Source organism: Acipenser ruthenus, chromosome 2 (genome assembly GCF_902713425.1).
Source record: "Acipenser ruthenus chromosome 2, fAciRut3.2 maternal haplotype, whole genome shotgun sequence".
Classification (NCBI taxonomy): domain Eukaryota; kingdom Metazoa; phylum Chordata; class Actinopteri; order Acipenseriformes; family Acipenseridae; genus Acipenser; species Acipenser ruthenus.
In genome coordinates this window covers 80,963,836-80,982,414 of record NC_081190.1, presented here as the reverse complement: position 1 = coordinate 80,982,414, position 18,579 = coordinate 80,963,836, and the positions used below count along the sequence as shown (strand labels likewise).

The following is an 18,579-nucleotide window of genomic DNA, read 5'->3' as shown; positions in this document are numbered from 1 at the left end:
ACTCTTTGATTATGCTTCTGATACCACACCTTGAAAAATCGAGTGATGCGAGCTATTTCACTCAATGTTTTTCCTTCTTTATGCAAGTCAAGGCTGTTATAATGGTAGAAAACACTAGTGGAGGCTTTGAGTAAATTGTTGATGCTCATAATGCATCAGAGTAGAAAAATGCAACATGTCTAAGACTTTTGCACAGCAGTGTATGTGTGTGTGTGTGTTTTGCCAACCTGCTATTATTTAAAAGATGAAAACTTAGGCAGGACTACAATTTAGCTTTGTTAGGCTTGGATAAGGCTGACCTGATTGCTGGTTGGTTCATGCAACCCTATTTTCCCATTAGTTCAGAGGCATTATTGATTTGATAAGGCTGCAGCTAGCAGCTACATTTGTCCTGACTGTCATCTCGGTGAGCTGATTGGGAAAAGATGCAGCCTTTTTAAGGTTATTGTGTTAATTGTTTATACTGGGATTTAAGGATTCCAATCAATGATTAGTTTGAGTTATTCAGTCCCTGAAAAAAAAAATTATAGTCTTGTCATTACTGCATTTGTAATTAATTTGAATCTAATGTGCTGTAAGAATAATTCCCGGTTTACAGAAGAACAGCTGTATTACTATCAGCAGAATAGATAAAGTGGTGGGTTGTGGATAATAAAGTGTCTGCTGAAAGTGTGAGCCACCAAGGGGCCTCTTTTTTAAGGTGTACTTTTTTCTAGTCAAAAGCATTTTCATGTTATAACACAAGTAAAGGAACACAATTAACTGGTCCAATCGGCAATTCAGTTGTTTCTTGATAGTTTATTTAATATAATATTGTTGTTGTTTTTTTTCCAGTCAGGATTTGAACTTGCTTCAAAATAAACCCCTAATGTTAAATAAATAGCGTGAAACAGGCAGTACATCTTCATTTAAGGAACATGATTATTAATTAATACACCAGTATTTAGGCCCTGTTTGCTTGGAAAAACGTTCTTTCTGACAAGACAATCTTTTTGCCAGGTCTACCAACTGCCCGATTTTGTAATCAAGGCTATGCTTTTTTAAAACATGCAGACTATTTTTATGAATTGTATATATTTTTTGTGAATCTGTCTGTGCAAACCTTATTTTATTTTTATTTTATTTTTTTTATTTGATGAAATGTTCAATTATTGTAGACATTAAACTTCCTGCTTGGGCCAAGTCAGATTTCTCCAATATAAAAATGCATTTGATGTTACTATACTGTAATATTTGGATTAATACAAGCAGTTATTTTAAAATGTATTTGTAACCTTTGTAAAATAATTGCAATAACATATATATATACATATATATATATATATATATATATATATATATATATATATATATATATATATATATATATATATATATAACGCTGCAGAAGAAACCGCACAGTGCATGTTTAAAAACACAATCATAGAATCTGAGGTAAAACTAAAAGAAAACACATTGACTGACTGAGCTGCTTGCATTTGCTTGCAAAACCGAGTACTGTACATCCTTTGCAGGGCTTTATTTGTTTATTTTTTGTTTCATTACAAAGCAAGTTATTTAGGTACTCACTTGATATCTTCCCATACTTCAGGGCCGTAATTTCTTAATACCAAAAGTTCCAAGGCATGATTCACAAAACCATACTGTAATTTTAATAAAGACAAAAACAACATTTGGTATTACCATTCATAATTTAATTTGTTTAATATATTTTGCTTATTAAGTATAAAGCAGCAGTCTATACTGCTTTGCTAATAATACTATCGTAAATAGCCGTTTAATAAATATAACTTGATATAGTAAACCGTTTTTAAATAGACGACATTACATTACATGTTATTGTTCGTGCAATTTCAGTTCAATGTTAATAAAACGAATAATATACAATCCCTGATAAATATATTTAAACATTTTTGTTTCATAGAATCGCAAAATGCTTACTATTCTTTATAGATTCCATATACATATTGCGTTCCTCACTTTATAAATGATTCATGTACATACCATTTTATAAAAGAATGTTATTTCTTGTTCCCTTGTGCCCAAATTCAGACGCCTCTAAATGTTATCACAATTTCAGCGTCTACGTAAAGAAACATTCCCTTCTCCAAATGCCCCTTCTGCGATTGGCATCTCATGCCATCCAATTAGCGCTCACGGACACTTCAGTGCAGTTGTCTGGCAACCAGTGAGAGAAATGGGGAGGGAGTTAAACAACAGTCTGATTTAATTATGTTTCCTAAAAAATGCAATTTCTTCAGACGGCGCATTAGCGCTCCACTACAAATCATCATACGAGAAGCTTAAGGACGGTTACATATGTTTGCATGAACTGGTAAACAGTTTATTTGTAGATAACGGATTAACAAGGAAAGAAACAACATAAAAACGTGATTCTTTTTACACCGTCTAATCCTTGCTCTACTAGTCTTTTGACCATACATCACGTAATGTAACATTGTAAAGCTTTACTGCGCTGGGTATGTTCTCATATCTATTTAATGACTAGTTTATTGATGCACCGGACAGCAAAGGTTTAACAACCTGTAATACCACATGAAAACACTGAGTTACAGTATGGTGTATGTGGTACTCGTATTAGAAAGAAACAGGGCAGTTACCTTAATTACACAAGAAATACATGCGTACTACACTAGTGTTCCAGTATTGTAAACTAAATCGTTTGATCCCTAATAAATTATACAATTAATAAATAGTAACATTTAGGCTTTTTTTCATATGGATAGCCATAGCCTTGTGACCATTTACTGTGAACAGAAAATAAAACGACATAGCTTGTAAAACAAATAACTAAGATTCTTCAAAACTTCATTATTTAAATTAACCTCTGGTATTTTATTTTGAGTTGCAAAATCAACCGTGCAAGGGTTTAATTTATTTATTATTATTATTATTTTTTTTTTAATGCAGATTATGCCACCATAAGGCTTGATGTACAGCTCATAATTGTGCAATGCCTTGTCATGAGAAGCACCCTAAAGGTCTAGATATGATTCTCTGTTGTTTTGATTTAGAATTAATGCATAACCCCAAAATTACAACACCAATAACATGTTCCCACATTTCTTTAGACGTGCGGACACTTAGAGAATTGAGGAGTTCCTATGAAGCACTGAAAAACAGAACACCTTAAAGGTCAACATGCCAGAAATGTGATTCACACAATTCTTTTTCAACAGCATTTGAATACAGTGATACAAGTGAAAAGGTCACTTTGTTTTTAGAAAGGTTGAAAGGAAAATACATTTCTTTCTTTTGTTTACATGATGTCATTTTGTATAAATGAAATCCATTTTGAATAGTATACAGAATTGATATTTAAAAAGGGGGCTTAAATGTGCCCATAATATGATTGGCTTCAGTGTGCTGAATTTGTACCAGGTCTAAATAATAAATAATAATGAAAGATGTCCTAAAAACAGCTTCATAAACCCATGTTTGCATCCCAGCTTACATTTTTGTTAATGCATTGATTTGTGTTACCAAATATGTCAGTAACACACATCCCACGCCATGGCTGTAAACTCAAAATTAGAACAGTATGTACACAACAGTATGTACACAACAGGGTTGAATAAGAATTAGAAATGAAATGTTTCTCCAGATATATGCAAAAATGTAATTGTGACATACAGATGGACGGACAGACAGACACGGACTTGTATCCCCAGAGTCTTATATTAACTTAAACTAAATTATGTTAATACCAAGTTTTGTGACAATTAGATAATCAGGCCCTCTCTCTCTCTCTCTCTCTCTCTCTCTCTCTCTCTCTCTCTCTCTTAAAATTAATGGGTAAAAATATGCATAGCAATTTTGCTGCAGTTTGTCTGCCTCCCCTCCCGCCGCCCCTAAAACTTCCACTAACAATTACATCTCCCAGAATACAATGTCATCAGTTACTAGGAAACTGTACATAAGAAAAACCAACCTAACAAACATTATCCAATCTCTGGCTAGCCCTGTTGTCTTTGCAGCCAATCACAGTAAGAATAAGAAAAATTTGAAGCTACTCAGGTTGAAGCATGAACACCCCAATTCAGCTACAAATTCAATTGGAACCACCGTCAGAGGCAACCACTAGGAAAAGATGCCTATAATATTACATAAACTGTTTTATAACTTATTAATGCACTTCCTTATTTTATGTATCTGTATGGCTTTATATTGAAGTTTTAACATTTAATGTTAAAATATAACATAATTCATTTGCAGTCAGTGTGATACCTCAAAAAAATAATGCGTTGAGATGACAGATACAGAACCTTGTAGAACATCATGTGGTTGTACAGTAGTTCAAAGTAACATTAAAGATTGTACAGTATTTATCGCAATTACTCGTGACTTCAAGGTAATGTTGCACTCTCTCTGTGTTAAAATTAAAGGGTAAGTTACTCCCAGATCCAAAACTTTATTTGGAGCGCTGCTTATGTACATATGACTGCCTCTGCTATATCCTCCTCAACTGAGGAAAAAATAGTATGACTGGATAATGGTTATTTTTCTCTCCTGTCTCCAGGATACAGCTAATTATGGTGACAATACCAATTTGCTTCATATTAAACATTACATAACAGGATGTTTCTCAGCCGTTAACACGTTCATATTAAATACTAATCAATATTATTTCATCATTTTCAATTGTCCACAGTATGATGTCAAGAAGAAAAATGCACTCACAATTACTTTGGCTACGGAGTCTTTCAGCTTGATGAAAGCCTAAAGAGTTCCAATTGGACTTAAAGTACCCCCTACCTGAAATATGTATGAATGCCAGGAAGTATAGATGAATTGAAATAACACATAGTCTTTCAAGTAATTAGCTTATACAGTTGGCATTGAACTCAAGTAAATTGTGTCAAGGAAGGTACTAAACCCATTAACTGGTCAGAATAATATCTCAATCTATCAAAGCCAGAAACCTGGTTTTACACGTTTAAGCTCTGCAGTACCATGCTTTAGACTGGCTAACAATAGTTTTTATACAGCTTTACCATATTTAGTGAGTGTGTGTGTAGTGAAGTTAGAGTCTCTATGGTAATACAAAAGTTTAAAAATCTTTGAGCCATTCAGTTTTAATGGCTTACCAAAAAAGTTTCCTTAGGGACAGTCATAGTTGCAGTCTCATCATTGTTCTTCTTCAGAAGGATTCAATACTTAACTCCTGCTCATTTATACTCATCAAAAAAAAAAATCTCTTTATTTGTTTAAAAACATAGTCGTAAAACAAAGATTAACTGAGTCCTATTGAATAATTGTTTGGCTGGAAATGTGGTACTGACAAACATATTTATTACTGTTCATATTGGATTGTCAGAAACAATGATATGAACCAAATCAGTCTGGAAAATACTTATTTCCATTGTGAAAATAAATTGAGTAAAATATGTTGTGCAATATGAAATAAAACTATACAAAATATGTATTTACACTGGGGAAAGTACAATGAAACAATACAACATATTTTATAGTTCCTATATTATAGCATGGGTGAATGGAATATTAAAGTGCTCAAATATGCCTCTGTTACTTTAAAATGTAGATTTGTTGTATTCTTTATTAGAATCAGTAATTTCAAACACAGTTATTCTTGGGTACAGTCAGTCCTTAGAGCTGTTTTCAGCTGTTCCCATAAAGTTTGAATCGCTGAGTCTGTGGTCTCCACTTTCAGATCTAGAGCTGGCTCTAGAAGATTGGTTGAATGCCTCTAAGAAGTAACAGATACCAGGAATGTCACTGGGGAAGTTTGATGGGAGGTCCTGTCTTGTTCTCGGTGTAAAAAGGAATCCTGGGTGGTCTTTTAAAAGCCTGAAAATAAAATTGAGACACATTACTTGTGGTCAAGAGATACATATTTACCATATATTTGCACAGGAACTTAACTTCTATAACTCATGGAATTAATCTATTCCAAACTCAAATTCTGTGCTGCACAATTGCAGATTTCCAACAGGTGTACGCTTTGCAATGCTTTTACCATGGTAAGTTTTAATGTTTTTTTTTTTTTTATATATATATACCAAACTGACTATAGTGTGGTAATGTAAACGTATCCATCTGGACTGATAATCGTCCACCATCTACATTCTTTAACACCACTTCACAGCAACCAAAACAACCAACTTCTAAACAAGCTTTGCTCTTCAAAACTTTCTGCAAAAACGCTTTCTGACGGATGTTAGCTGTTAGGCATTGAATCCATTGAGTCTTGTTTTAGATGTTTTTTTTCCAAAATACCCTGATTTTGGTACAGGTTTATTACCGTTTAAATATTTCACCTATTCAAAAACCCAAAGTGTTATGGAAGCTTTGTCTATTCCAGCTTTCATTCATTCAGGAGCAGTTGGAGAGTTGGTGAATAATTATAACGCAACAAATACACTAGATAGTATTGCACCTCATAAACTTATCAACAAAAAGATTTCCCCCCTGGTATAATGAATCATCACGTATGTACAAACATATTTGTCGTAAACTAGAACGCAGATGGAGAGCTACTGGACTCCAGGTACACTATCTCAATTGGAAATATAGCGTTTCTAAATATAGGGCTGCACTGTCTCAAGCTAGATCAGTTTATTTATCAAATCGTATTGATACAAACAGGAATAACCCAGATTTCTCTTTCAATCGATAGCAAAATTAACAAATCCTCAATCGGAATATTCCCTCAGTAAGCTGTGATGAGTTTATGAATCACTTCAACAAAAAAGTGACATTAGAAATCAGATGAGTAACTCTGTATTAAATCAAGACTTGTCAAAAAAACAAAATTACTGATACTGAACTTAAACAAATCCTTGAGTATTTTTCCTTGACGTCTGAACTAGAGTTGGATTCCTTATTTAGAAAAATGAAACCCACAACTTGCACCTTTGATCCTATTCCTACTATACGTTTATAAGAGATATATCCAAAAATAAATATCACTATTTTAAATATTGTCAACAGCTTGCTTTTATCAAGTATTGTGTCAGGCTCGTTTAAGACTGTAGAAGTAAAACCCCTTCTTAAGAAGCCCACCCTTGATCCCATTGTTCTTAATAACTACTTATTTCCAATCTCCATTTTCTGTCCAAAGTGTTAGAAAGAGTAGTGGCTGGCCAACTCAATATATTTCTTGGTGCATTGAATATTTCTGAGAAATTTCAGTCTGGTTTCAAGCCTTATCATAGTACTGAGACAACACTAATTCGAGTAGTAAGTGACGTTCTGATGTCCTCTGACTTGGGCTCACCTTCAATCCTTGTTTTGTTTGATTTAAGTGCAGCTTTTGACACCATTGATCACTCTGTTTTAATTGATCGCCTTGAACATTTGGTGGGATTGTCAGGTACTGTCTTGTCATCGTTCTGGTCTTATCTCTCAAACAGGTTTCAGTTTATAAAAATTGAGGAGGAGACCTCTTTTTTATCAGAGGTAAAGTGGGGTCCCTCAAGGTTCAATTCTTGGCCCAATTTTATTTTCTCTTTCTATGTTACCCTTGGGTGACATTATTCATAGACATGGAGTTAGCTTCCACTGTTGTGCTGATGCTACTCAGCTTTACTTGTCCCTCAAACAGGACTATGTATCTACTACTTACATTTTGCTGACATTAATAACTGGATGTTTAATAACTTTTTAATGTTAAATTCAGACAAAAAAGATAAGATGATACTGGGACCTCAGAAAAAGCATAAAAATACACAGATTTGTAGGGCAAAAGTTAAAATAAACTCAGGTGTTATATTTGATACTGACCTCTCTTTCGAAGCACACATTAAAAATGTTACAAAAATGTCCTTTTTTCATTTAAGCAATATTGCAAGACTGAGAGGTATTCTCTCCAGGCAGGATGCAGATAGATTAATGCATGTTTTTATGTCCTTTAGGATTGGTTATTATAATGGTCGTTTCATTGGGACTAGCCACAACGTTATTTCTCGCCTCCAAAATGTTGCTGCCAGAATTTTAACTCAGGTCACGAGACGAGAGCATATCACCCCTGTGCTGGCATCCTTGCATTGGCTCCCTGATAGTTTTAGAATAGATTTTAAGGTGTTGCTGTTAACTTATAACACTTTAAATGGTCTTGCTCCTCCATATCACAAAGATCTTCTGGAACCCTATGTCCCCTATTGCCCGCTCCGATCACTGGATGCTGGGTTACTGTCTGTACCTATTATTCAGAAAAAGAAAAAAAAACCTCAGGTGGTAGATCTTTTAGTTATATGTCACCTAAATTATGGAACAACTTACCAATCACAATTAGAGAAGCCCCTTCAGCCAATGCCTTCAAATCTAGACTAAAAACCAATTTTTATAGCATGGCATTCTCATCTAATGAGCTGATATGCTCTTGTCTCCATATTGCTCCCATTGTTGCTCTTTTTAAAACTAGAATAAAACGCATTTTTATATATCCTATATTTTTTTTTTTACCTTTTTTATATATTTTACTGTTTTGTTTTTATTTTGTTTAGTTATTGTTTATTGTTTTTATCCTTGTAAAGTGCTTTGTGGTGACCTGTCGTGAAAGGCGCTATATTAAAATAAAATGGATTGACTGATTGATTACATTATGTATTGTACAGTACCTGTAGGTTGTTGGACTAACATTGATTTTTCTTGGAACACTGCAAGACTCAAATTTATTGGCCAGTGTTACGTTGTTTCCAAAGAGACAGTATCGAGGCATTTTAACCCCGACAACTCCAGCAAGAACGGAGCCAGAATGAAGACCTATTCGCATCTGAAAACAAAGCACATCACTTCATTACCAAATTCTTACCACATAATACAGTAGAAAGCTGATCTCCGACTAACCATGCCAACTTCTTTGAGGTTTACATTTCATATCTTCAGAAATGAATTCATATTGTGAGCTTTCAAATCTGCTGACCCCTATATGCTCCTACACAATATCTAGAAAGTGATGGAGTCAGTAGAGTTACAATGTGACACATCAAAGATTTGAGAAAAGAGGAAGCAAACAAGCATGGCAAAAAAACATAGGCCTTCTAACAAGAAGGCAGCCAGTTGCAGCAATACAGAATAGGATTAGAATCTTAATATTCGAGTAACATAACTTGGAACCCTTTAGAATGATACATTTACAGTAATTAGGCTGGCTAAACTCATAACTTGCAATAATAAATAAATAAAAAACTGAAGCCGTGATAAATATAATTGCAATCAGGCTATGCTAGCTAAACAGCTTTAATTATCATTATCAGTTTGTTATTTGTTTTGCTATTTGGTACTCCTTTAAAAACTGCTATGAAGATAGCAGCTCCATAATTATATACAATTGTACTCTGTTAAAATAAATATAACACAAGTTGGAGTAACATTATCAATACACAGTATAAAAAGCTTAATGGTATTTGAACAATGACTTTTAAAACATACTGGTACACTGTCCTTATGGCTTATTACAGTCAACTGTAATGCTTTTGATATTTTACTTTCAATTATGTACCACATCTGTCTGTTTGCACAGCTCCTCTTAACTTTTCAACCTACCTCTACAGTACATTTATTTCTTCGAAAAATATATTTTGTTAGTAGGTGCATACTGCTAGCATGATTATTGTTTAATGGTGCTTTGTACTGACCTTGATAGGCTCTCCTTCAGGGGTCATTACTTCACCTGATAGCTCCATCATTTTCAAAGCCATAAGCGCTATCTGAACAGCATGAGTCTGGCTCTCCTTGTGTAATCCACCAGCCACACAATATGCATCCCCGATTGTCTCCACCTGAAATAAATAATGTTTTAGCTGCAAATGGCACGTAAAGTAAGTGGACAGCAGTCCGGATTGGTTGACTATCAACACATTTACATTCCAGGTTTCCACTCTGTAATATTCTGAGATATACGTTTTGTCTTCCTTCCCAGAAAAAAAAACAAAAAAAAAACTTGAACTTGAGTTGAACTTGAAAATAACAAAATAAAATAAAAAAAAAACATGCCTTTATGATTGTTAAAGTTATTCACTAACTCAAATATTATTCTTGTAGGAAATCATGGGAAACACAATAAACAAAAAAAGCAAAGGATAAATTACATTATTGTGTTCTGAAAAAAATTCATCTTCTTAACCTACAATAAGTTTTCTCTTGTCCCATATGGAAAATACGTTTAGGCCAACGTTGTATATTCATTTTATAATATCATAATGATAATATGGGATAATTTACTAATGTTAAAAATATATATTTACTTTCCTTCTGTTACATGAATTAATTAGTGACCACCCCTTTACTTTCACAGCATATTCACTACTTACTGCTACTGTGCACTACATATTGTTGCACATTGTGATTGTTCTGATATTTTTTATCGTGGGTTATTATCAGCTGGAATAATGTTACTCAAGTCATTTTACTCCCCACCACTTCTGAGAATGGCTGCATGCTCAAAATACATTAGTAACAGTACTTAATATCAAATATAAATATATTCACTAAATTCACCCCCACATTTGAAAAAGCAAACCTTCCTGACTCAAAGTTGCTAAACTGAGAAGGATATGTGTTAAGACCAATGTTATCACACCTTGTAGATATCCAACTCTCCACAATAGTAGTCAAAACGAGTGTAGAGCTCATTCAGCATGGTGACCACCTGCATGGGTGTACACTTGGCACAGACGGCAGTGAAGCCTACGATGTCCGAGAAAAGCATTGTGACATTGTCAAACTTCTTGGCTTGAACATGTTCCCCCTGCCATAGCTGCTGGGCAACCACGCCTGGGAATATCGTGAATAAAAGATCAACTGTCTTTTTCTTCTCCTCTTCCAGGGCCTGGTGGGCCTGTTCCAGAGCTGCCTTAGCTTTTCCCAACCTTTTCTTCAGCCCATCCTGTGCCTTGGCTTGTTCACCCACCAAAACCACATCCCGAAGTGCATTGTGGATCGGTATGTCTGAGAGATACAATCCTCGACCAGTCAGCTCTTCGAGTTTGTCAACACGAGGGGATCCCAGGAACAAAATGGACTCAGAAATGTAGATCATCTGACCCTTCAGATCCATGAGCTTGAGAAGGGGAAGGGAAAAAAGAGAGTATGTGAATAATGTTTTGATTTGGTTTACGATACAACACAGTAATTTAAAATAATTAGGTTAAATGTGTTGTGGTTTTTGTAGTGTCCACTTCTCCAAGTTTCTTTTGTATACCTTTTTATTAACCAACATAAAAAAATATATATTATAGGTCTAACCCACAAATGTTTTGGTATACATTTATAAGTTCAAAAAGTCTTATCCAACATTAAACAGAATTAGTTCAAATATATGAAGTAAAGCAGCTGTGGCGATTTCCACATCATTCACTGCATGTCTAAATACCTGAGGAGTACCGTCAGTGTTATTGTTTCCTTGCTTTATCCTTAAAATGAATTGTGTGTTTAACATGGTCAGGATCCCTTGGAAGGTATTTTGGATTCCTGGGGACACAATGACAAAATATTCCTCAAAAGTAGGCCTCCTTTGAACATCTTTTCGGTGCAAGCGCCTCCTCAGACCGTCTCCAATTTGAAGTAAAGTCATTTCCTGATCAAACAAAACATGAAACGGAAAAGTCTGGCAAAACAGAGACACAGGGATTTCAACCGAAGAGTGTGTCTTTAATGGACTAGGAGCAAAGCTCTTGGTGCTCTTAACCAAAACAGAATACAGCAAATAGGGCTGCTGGTAAAACTCATGGAGGCGCTCTTTGAAGCATGCTTGATCCAAAGAAACTTCAACATCTGTCTGGTACAGTATACAGGCTGCTGCCTTAACGATACCTGAGAAGAATAACCCTGTTGTTTTATTAGGATGGAAGTAGTACACAGTTAGAAGTCCTGGGTCTTTTTCCAAACAAAGTATTGAGGCTTCTTTTTCATTACAGTCTGCATTTTGTGAAGTACCTGTACTTTGTTTAAGCAGGACATTGAAACTGTTTAAGAAGTCATTAAGAGTTCCCCCGACAACATCTAAAATATGATGATCTTCCTCATAGCATATTTTAAACAGTTCTTCACCAAGTAAAAGTTTGATAGCATCCATTGGTATTCCTGAAATTGATTTGAAGGAAGAAATACATTGTTTAAAAACAGAATTAAAGATCATGATACAGTTTCAAAAATCTGAAGAATAAGATCCAGTACTTTACCTGATTTTTCAGAGTAAGTGTTTATTACTTCTATGAATGTCTCTGTATTCCCAAGGTTCCTGCAAGCATCCTGACAAACATCTACATAAACAGTATCAGAACTGCAGAAAAAAGGGTAATACAATGTGTTTTATTCTATAGCAGTATTCATTGTTTTTATATAGCTTATTTAATATATAAGCTGAATACCAATACTGTATTCTCATGTTTTACTTAAATATAACTGAAAAAATAAACACATGTATGCTTACTAGGATTTGAGACACATTGGGTCATGATGAACCATAACTGGTTTGCCAAACAACCACAGATCTTGCCAGGTACTGAAATGATGAAAATTCTCAAGAATAACCAAGTGGCTTTGGCTAATGACTGAATGTCTCGCTTTAAGGTATTGTAAGGCTTCAGGCGTCCTGTGGAACTCCAAGTGCCACAAGAGTCTACCATGCTACAATAAGTAAATATATGTATTCGCATTTGTTGCGTTTTGAGTCATAACCAGTGTGATTTTCTGTTGAAAAACCAAAGGTCCTAAGTGGATCACAATATTCTTCAGTACCATGTTGAATTGCTCATGTATATATATATATATATATATATATATATATATATATAGTAAATAATATTAGAATAGTATTTTGCCATGATAATGTTAAACATGTATTTTCCCACATTACACTTAATGAAAACAAATATGAAGACAAAATTTCAGTAGGTGAGATTTTCATAAGGGCATAAATTAATCAATCTTACCATGTTGCTTCAGTTTTATGCTGTCTAAGTATTCTTTGAAAGGCAATATGCAACCTCTGAAACTGAAAGAAATATTGTTATATATCAAAGGCTTTTATTTAACTATCTACCTACATATATATAAAAATATAAAAATGTCAATATGCCTATAGATATATATATCTTGCCTGTCTCTCCATCTAAGGCATATTGATATTTTTCAGTTATTACATTTTTATATAGATTTTGTTTCCTTTCCAATTGAGGAACGTAACAGTACCACATCATTTTAAGACATCAATTTTGCTTTGACGTGACTGCTGGCAAATGTAAATGCAATTTTTTAATCCCTAAATATTATTACTTGAAATACGATTAATAGTTGAGCTGTGGAGCACGTATATGAAATAAACTATTTTGCTAAAAGGATTTTTTTTTTTAAGAGTTCATAAACAAACAGTTATCGGTGAAGCTAAATGTTACATAATGCTATGGATAATAACAAGCAGAGCCACATAGGAATACATATCGATGAGATTTTTGGACAGAAATGCAACAAGGATATTATTAATCATAATTACAAGACAGCATTATGTTACTGTGATTGTATTTACCTCGGGACACACTAATTTGCGAATGCTTTCTCCAAGTGTATGCAGATTAACTTTGCTCTGGCTTGTTTTGCGCTGTGGTCGTATCCCAGGCACAGTTCCACACACCTCTTTCGAAATTGGTAACGTGACATCTAGTTGATTTATACCAGTACATTCCTCAAAATCACCAGGGTCCTCATTTCCCACCAGCATGGAGAATGGACATTCTCCGGTAATTTTGAGTTCTTTGAGTTTAGCACAAAACATCCCAACCTGTGTCCTATTCCCTTGTATATACTATTTTTTAAAACGTAAATGTTCTTTTTTCAAACGCAATCCATTGTCCCATATATGGCAAATACAATTCCCAAACAACAGCATTTCCTATCAAGTAAACCCAAAATGTTGCACTACTCTCTTATGTAGCATTGTCTCTACTTCCAGTGAGCAAACATCGCTGGAGAAACCAAATACACATATTCATAGACAGAGGCAAGTGATCGCCGAAGTCACAAGCCAATGAAAGACGACACAGGACCCAATCGGACAAATCAAGAGTACTCTAGGTGGAGCTTTCCATGTAAGGAAACAAGAAGAGCTAACTGAAACTGATAGAAAATATGAAGTGCAGTGAACGGCGATGTCTTTCGGCAGATGAGTGCAAAAAGCAGATTTAAATTGCGCAGTCAACAATAGAAGACACGACCCTTTATACTACAAAACAGCACTCCATTCGATTTCTCAGTTTTCATAAAATGATTTGCTAAAGTGCAGGTAACATTTAAATTGTAACTCAATGTTTTATTATTATTATTATTATTATTATTATTATTATTATTATTATTATTATTATTATTATTATTATTTCATGGTAAAAACAATACATTGTAACTCAATTTTGTTGACTTCCCGCAAACGAAAGTGACACCTAAACATTTTGCTGCTGTCAAGCTATCAGACACTTATCTGGAAATCACAAATCAGCTGCTTAACTTGTATAGATCGTTTCCCTGTTTCAGACAGTGAAATCCTTCACTCCGAGAGATTTAGAATTGCATTGAATAAAACGAGCGGTGAAATACACTTTCATACATTTTCAAAAAGAATGAAAAAAGTAATATTAAAGAAGTATGAAAGAAATCTAATAGCTTATTGAAACACAGTCAAAAGATGATTCTATATTGCTTAAATTATTGAGAACAGACATTTTTGCTGCTTACTATAAATATTCTCTGGCTGGGGATCTCAAGCACAATAGAAAGAAAGAAACGCTGATGTATGGGTAAGTAAGCTGGGCTGAGTTGAGTGTGGGCGGAGGGGGGTGATGCTGGGACGCCAGAATCACCGTCGAGCCCTCTTGAGGTGTCGTGGGATAGTCGACGAAACAACGAGGATGGAAGGTGCCCACTTGAAGACCCCACAGAGGTACCCTACTTAGCTCAATCCAGACGATTGTCATGCTGATGCGCTAGGGAGACCGCAATGTGGTTGATCCCCGGAGCCAGCATCGCAGCAGTTGTGTGTGCTGATGCGCTAGGGAGGCAAAATCGTCTGATCCCTGGAGCCAGCATCACACTTCAGCCATCAACACCAGGCACAAGGATATCTACATCACCATATGGAAGGAAGCGCAAATGGATGGAGACACAGATGGATCACATTAGTTTACTGTAAAGCTACGTCTTAGTTGGTGCTTATCTTGGCGAGAGCCGAGGTTCAAATCAGAATGAAGTTTTAACATCTACTCTCGTGTAATGGAAATCATGCATTTGACCAAAAACGTGTCTGTGTGTGTGTGTGTGTGTGTGTGTGTGTGTGTGTGTGTGTGTATTAGCTCAAAGAGGCAGCTGCCCAGCGTTTCAATATGTGTACATATCGTTCTCAAGGGAGCATGTGTTTGAATCAAATCATTGGAAGTATTTATAGGTTTTTGAAGGCAATGACAACTACTTCTTGTTGTTCAAATCCATGATATAATGATGTTCTATATATTGTGACATCATTTTACTTCTATCTTTAAATCTGTATTAATTCTAATTAATATTATTTTATATAAACATATATTTATATTATCATGCAATGCTGGCTCTGAGGATCAGCCTTGATTTGGCCTCCCCAGTGCATCAGCATGCATAACTTTTGAGTGAATTCTGTTTATTTTTTTATTTAAATATTATATATTTATTGGAGTTAATTAGTTCATTCTTTTCTGTTGAGTCCTGCTGGCATAATTGTGTTCAGCCTATTTATCCATTTACCCTCTTTTATTCTTCTATATGTCGCATTGTCTAATTTTAGCTGTTCAAATAAAAGTGACTGCCTTTAGATACCCAGCATACACTGCAATACCCAGCAAAGTTGTACACTGATATTCTGATAACACAGCAATATGAAGTTCGTGAGTGGTTGTGTTCCTCACATACACAATAAAAAATGATATTTATAGGGTACACATTTATACAGCGATACAGTGGTTTTGGCCATCTAAGGACAGCTACTGCATGGGAACCACATAAGCTTGACACTCGAGCTTCTGGATTCATTATCTGCATGTCCCACAGGTACTCTGTAGCAATTCTCAGCCTCCCACCACATTTAGAGCTTGTTTGACACAAGCCCGTTTTTGCATATAATGCAAAATGCTGTTTGCAATTTTTTTTTTGCGGTGGGGGGGGTGGGTGGGTCCTCCTGTCGTACCCCATATCTCCACGACCCCTGGGCCAAGGAACTTGGGAGCACTCTCTTCATGTGCACACAACACTCAGCTAAAGAAAATCACCAGCCACGGGTTCATATGCCACCATTCCGCCAGATGGCGGGCGTTGCCCCGAAGGTGTTTTATAATTGGATTTCCCATTTCAGGGCGCTATATCTTGGATACCGGGGGTCCCCGAGACTTGAAAATTGGTACGGGGGTCCACCTCAGGGCCCCTGTCGATCTCTCCAAGCAATGTGTCCCCAGCTGGAAAGGACCCCAATTTAGAATTTTTTTGCCAACCTGTAGCTCAAAAGCTATTGGAAATCCAACCTTGACACCCCATCATGCTGAAACGTGAACATTTGTTGAAAATGTAGCATTTGAAAACGGATGGCTCCCTGTGAAAGAGGGACCCCAGACAGGAAGTTCAACCATAGGAAGTTCAACCTGGGTTCTAGGCCCCGGAGTCATGGAGATATGACCCCGAGAAGGGTCGTTTTTGGACATTTTTGACAGGGCATATCTCTGTGGGGGTTAAGAATGAGGTCCCTGCACAAGGAGTCACCATTTTCACAGTTCTAGGTGCCAGGATGGCTTGGCAAAGTGATTTTTGTGACAACTCGAGTTTTTAGGGCACTCCTGGCTTGGGGCACTCCCCTGAGTCTAGTTCACTTTGAATGGTGGTTGTAGGTGTTCTGGTTCGAGAGATATGCCTGAAAATGTGTTTTTTAACACTGCCTTAGACATGAATTGGGCTAAACACCCGAAAATATTTTTTGCAAAGCATTGCTACGAAATTGGCCATGTTAAATTCAGGCTGGTACTCTGAGTCTAGATCCATTTAAATGGTGGTTCTGTTCCAGAAATCTGCACTGAAAGTGATAGTTTTAAGTATAAGGAGATCGTGTGATTTGTGCCACCTAAGGACAGGCGCTTCTGGATTCATTATCTGCATGTACTACAGGTGCTCTTTTCAGCCTCCTAACACTTTCACAGCCAGAAATACAACATACAAACTACTGTTTTTACATAAAGGGTGATATGAAAAAAGCAAGTTTTCAGGCCTATTTCTGGAACTGTGGCATGTAGATGCTCCATTCAAAGTGTTTTGTGATCAAAAGCCTGAGTTTGCACGCCCAATTTCAGAACAATACTTTACAAAAACGTTTTTTGTGTGTATGTCACTTTAAATAAACAAACGCGCACGCTGTTCCGCACTGCACGTGCGTAGAGGCTCGATCGTGGGCTCTATGGATAGCTAAGACCAGTGGGTTGCAGGGTTAGGGTTCAAATAAGAGCCCACCCTACCTCCCATGCATACCTCCCAGGCAAAAAAAAAAGAAAAAAGATTAAAGTTGAAAATTCCATAAGAACATAAGAAAGTTTACAAACGAGAGGAGGCCATTCAGCCCATCTTGCTCGTTTGGTTGTTAGTAGCTTATTGATCCCAGAATCTCATCAAGCAGCTTCTTGAAGGATCCCAGGGTGTCAAACAACATTACTGGGGAGTTGGTTCCAGACCCTCACAATTCCATGTTTTTAAGCATGTCTCCATTTAAAGAGCATTGGTATTGCAAGAACAAAAAAAGTATATTTGTGTGTATTTAACTTGAAATGGGAAATAACATTGTAAAAATAGCCAAAAACAGCGTCGATGACAACAGGTTAAACAAGGTTAAATGTATCAACCTGTGCCATCTAATAACTGTCTAGATCAGGTGTCTTCAATCCTGGTCCTGGAAGGCTGGTGTCCCTCCTGCTTTTTGTTCCAACTGTGCTCTGTACCCTAAATTACTTAATTAAGTAATTTAGGGTACAGTAGGAATTGGATTGACCCAGGGTCTTCAAACACTTTGAACTCCCGAAATTACCATACCCCTAGTTTTAAAAAGCTCTTTATTTAAATGAAAGATAATACCTTGGATTTATATAGCACCTTTCATCCCATAGGATACCAAAGCTCTTTACACGCGGCAGCTGTTTACTTTGCCAGCACATTGACACAGCAGTTAAAGTGGGAGAAGTGAAGAATTGCTTAGCCAATTGAACTACGTGAGGAAATTTAGGTAGGCCAGATTTTAAGTGCCTGAATTGGAATTTAGCCATTATATTTGCATAGTCCGACTGTTAAACATTATGTATCGCCTAGTATAAACTATCAGAAATAGATAAGGACTATTTGACCAGTACAATATAATAATACTCATGTTAAGTTGTTGAAGGGCACTGGTCTCTTAAACTGGTCGCTGATATAGGCCTTTATTGTATTTTTTATTTTTTTTTGCATGTGATAGGTGAATAAAATATATTGATCTCTGCCATTCTATTCATTTTGAGATCTGACAAACCTCTACACATGACTATATTGTAGCGATCCTGGGGGGGGATGGGA

At 35.9% G+C, this 18,579-nt stretch overlaps 2 protein-coding genes across 3 annotated transcripts in view; both read right to left on the bottom strand.

Moving 5' to 3' along the window:
• LOC117409573 (guanylate cyclase soluble subunit beta-1) overlaps positions 1 to 2,126 on the bottom strand; it is a 33,571-nt gene extending 31,445 nt beyond the window's left edge. For both annotated transcript variants that reach the window (XM_034015830.3, XM_034015831.3), the window contains exons 1-2: positions 2,005 to 2,126; positions 1,570 to 1,643 (exon numbers count right to left, since the gene is read on the bottom strand). In XM_034015830.3, coding sequence (XP_033871721.1) covers positions 1,570 to 1,643; positions 2,005 to 2,007 — 77 coding nt within the window. In that variant the 5' untranslated portion in view covers positions 2,008 to 2,126. The remainder of the gene's footprint in view (positions 1 to 1,569; positions 1,644 to 2,004) is intronic.
• A 3,170-nt stretch (positions 2,127 to 5,296) lies between these two features.
• LOC117408807 (guanylate cyclase soluble subunit alpha-1-like) lies at positions 5,297 to 13,941 on the bottom strand. Its single transcript, XM_034014128.3, has 8 exons — positions 13,511 to 13,941; positions 12,918 to 12,979; positions 12,165 to 12,265; positions 11,357 to 12,066; positions 10,565 to 11,044; positions 9,621 to 9,764; positions 8,601 to 8,755; positions 5,297 to 5,829 (listed from the first exon to the last, which is right to left on the bottom strand). Exons 1-8 carry the CDS (start codon positions 13,754 to 13,756, stop codon positions 5,622 to 5,624), a joined length of 2,106 nt encoding a protein of 701 aa, XP_033870019.1. The 5' UTR covers positions 13,757 to 13,941; the 3' UTR covers positions 5,297 to 5,621.
• Positions 13,942 to 18,579: the final 4,638 nt, after the last annotated feature.

Coding starts and splice junctions, on each gene's coding strand:
- LOC117408807 (XM_034014128.3), bottom strand. CDS start 13,756: ATGTTTTGTGCTAAACTCAAAGAACTCAAAATTACCGGAGAATGTCCA. Junction 9,765..10,564: donor GAGAGTTGGATATCTACAAG/GTGTGATAACAT, acceptor TATTTATTTCAG/GTGGAGACAATCGGGGATGC. Junction 5,830..8,600: donor GTTAGTCCAACAACCTACAG/GTACTGTACAAT, acceptor TTTTATTTTCAG/GCTTTTAAAAGACCACCCAG.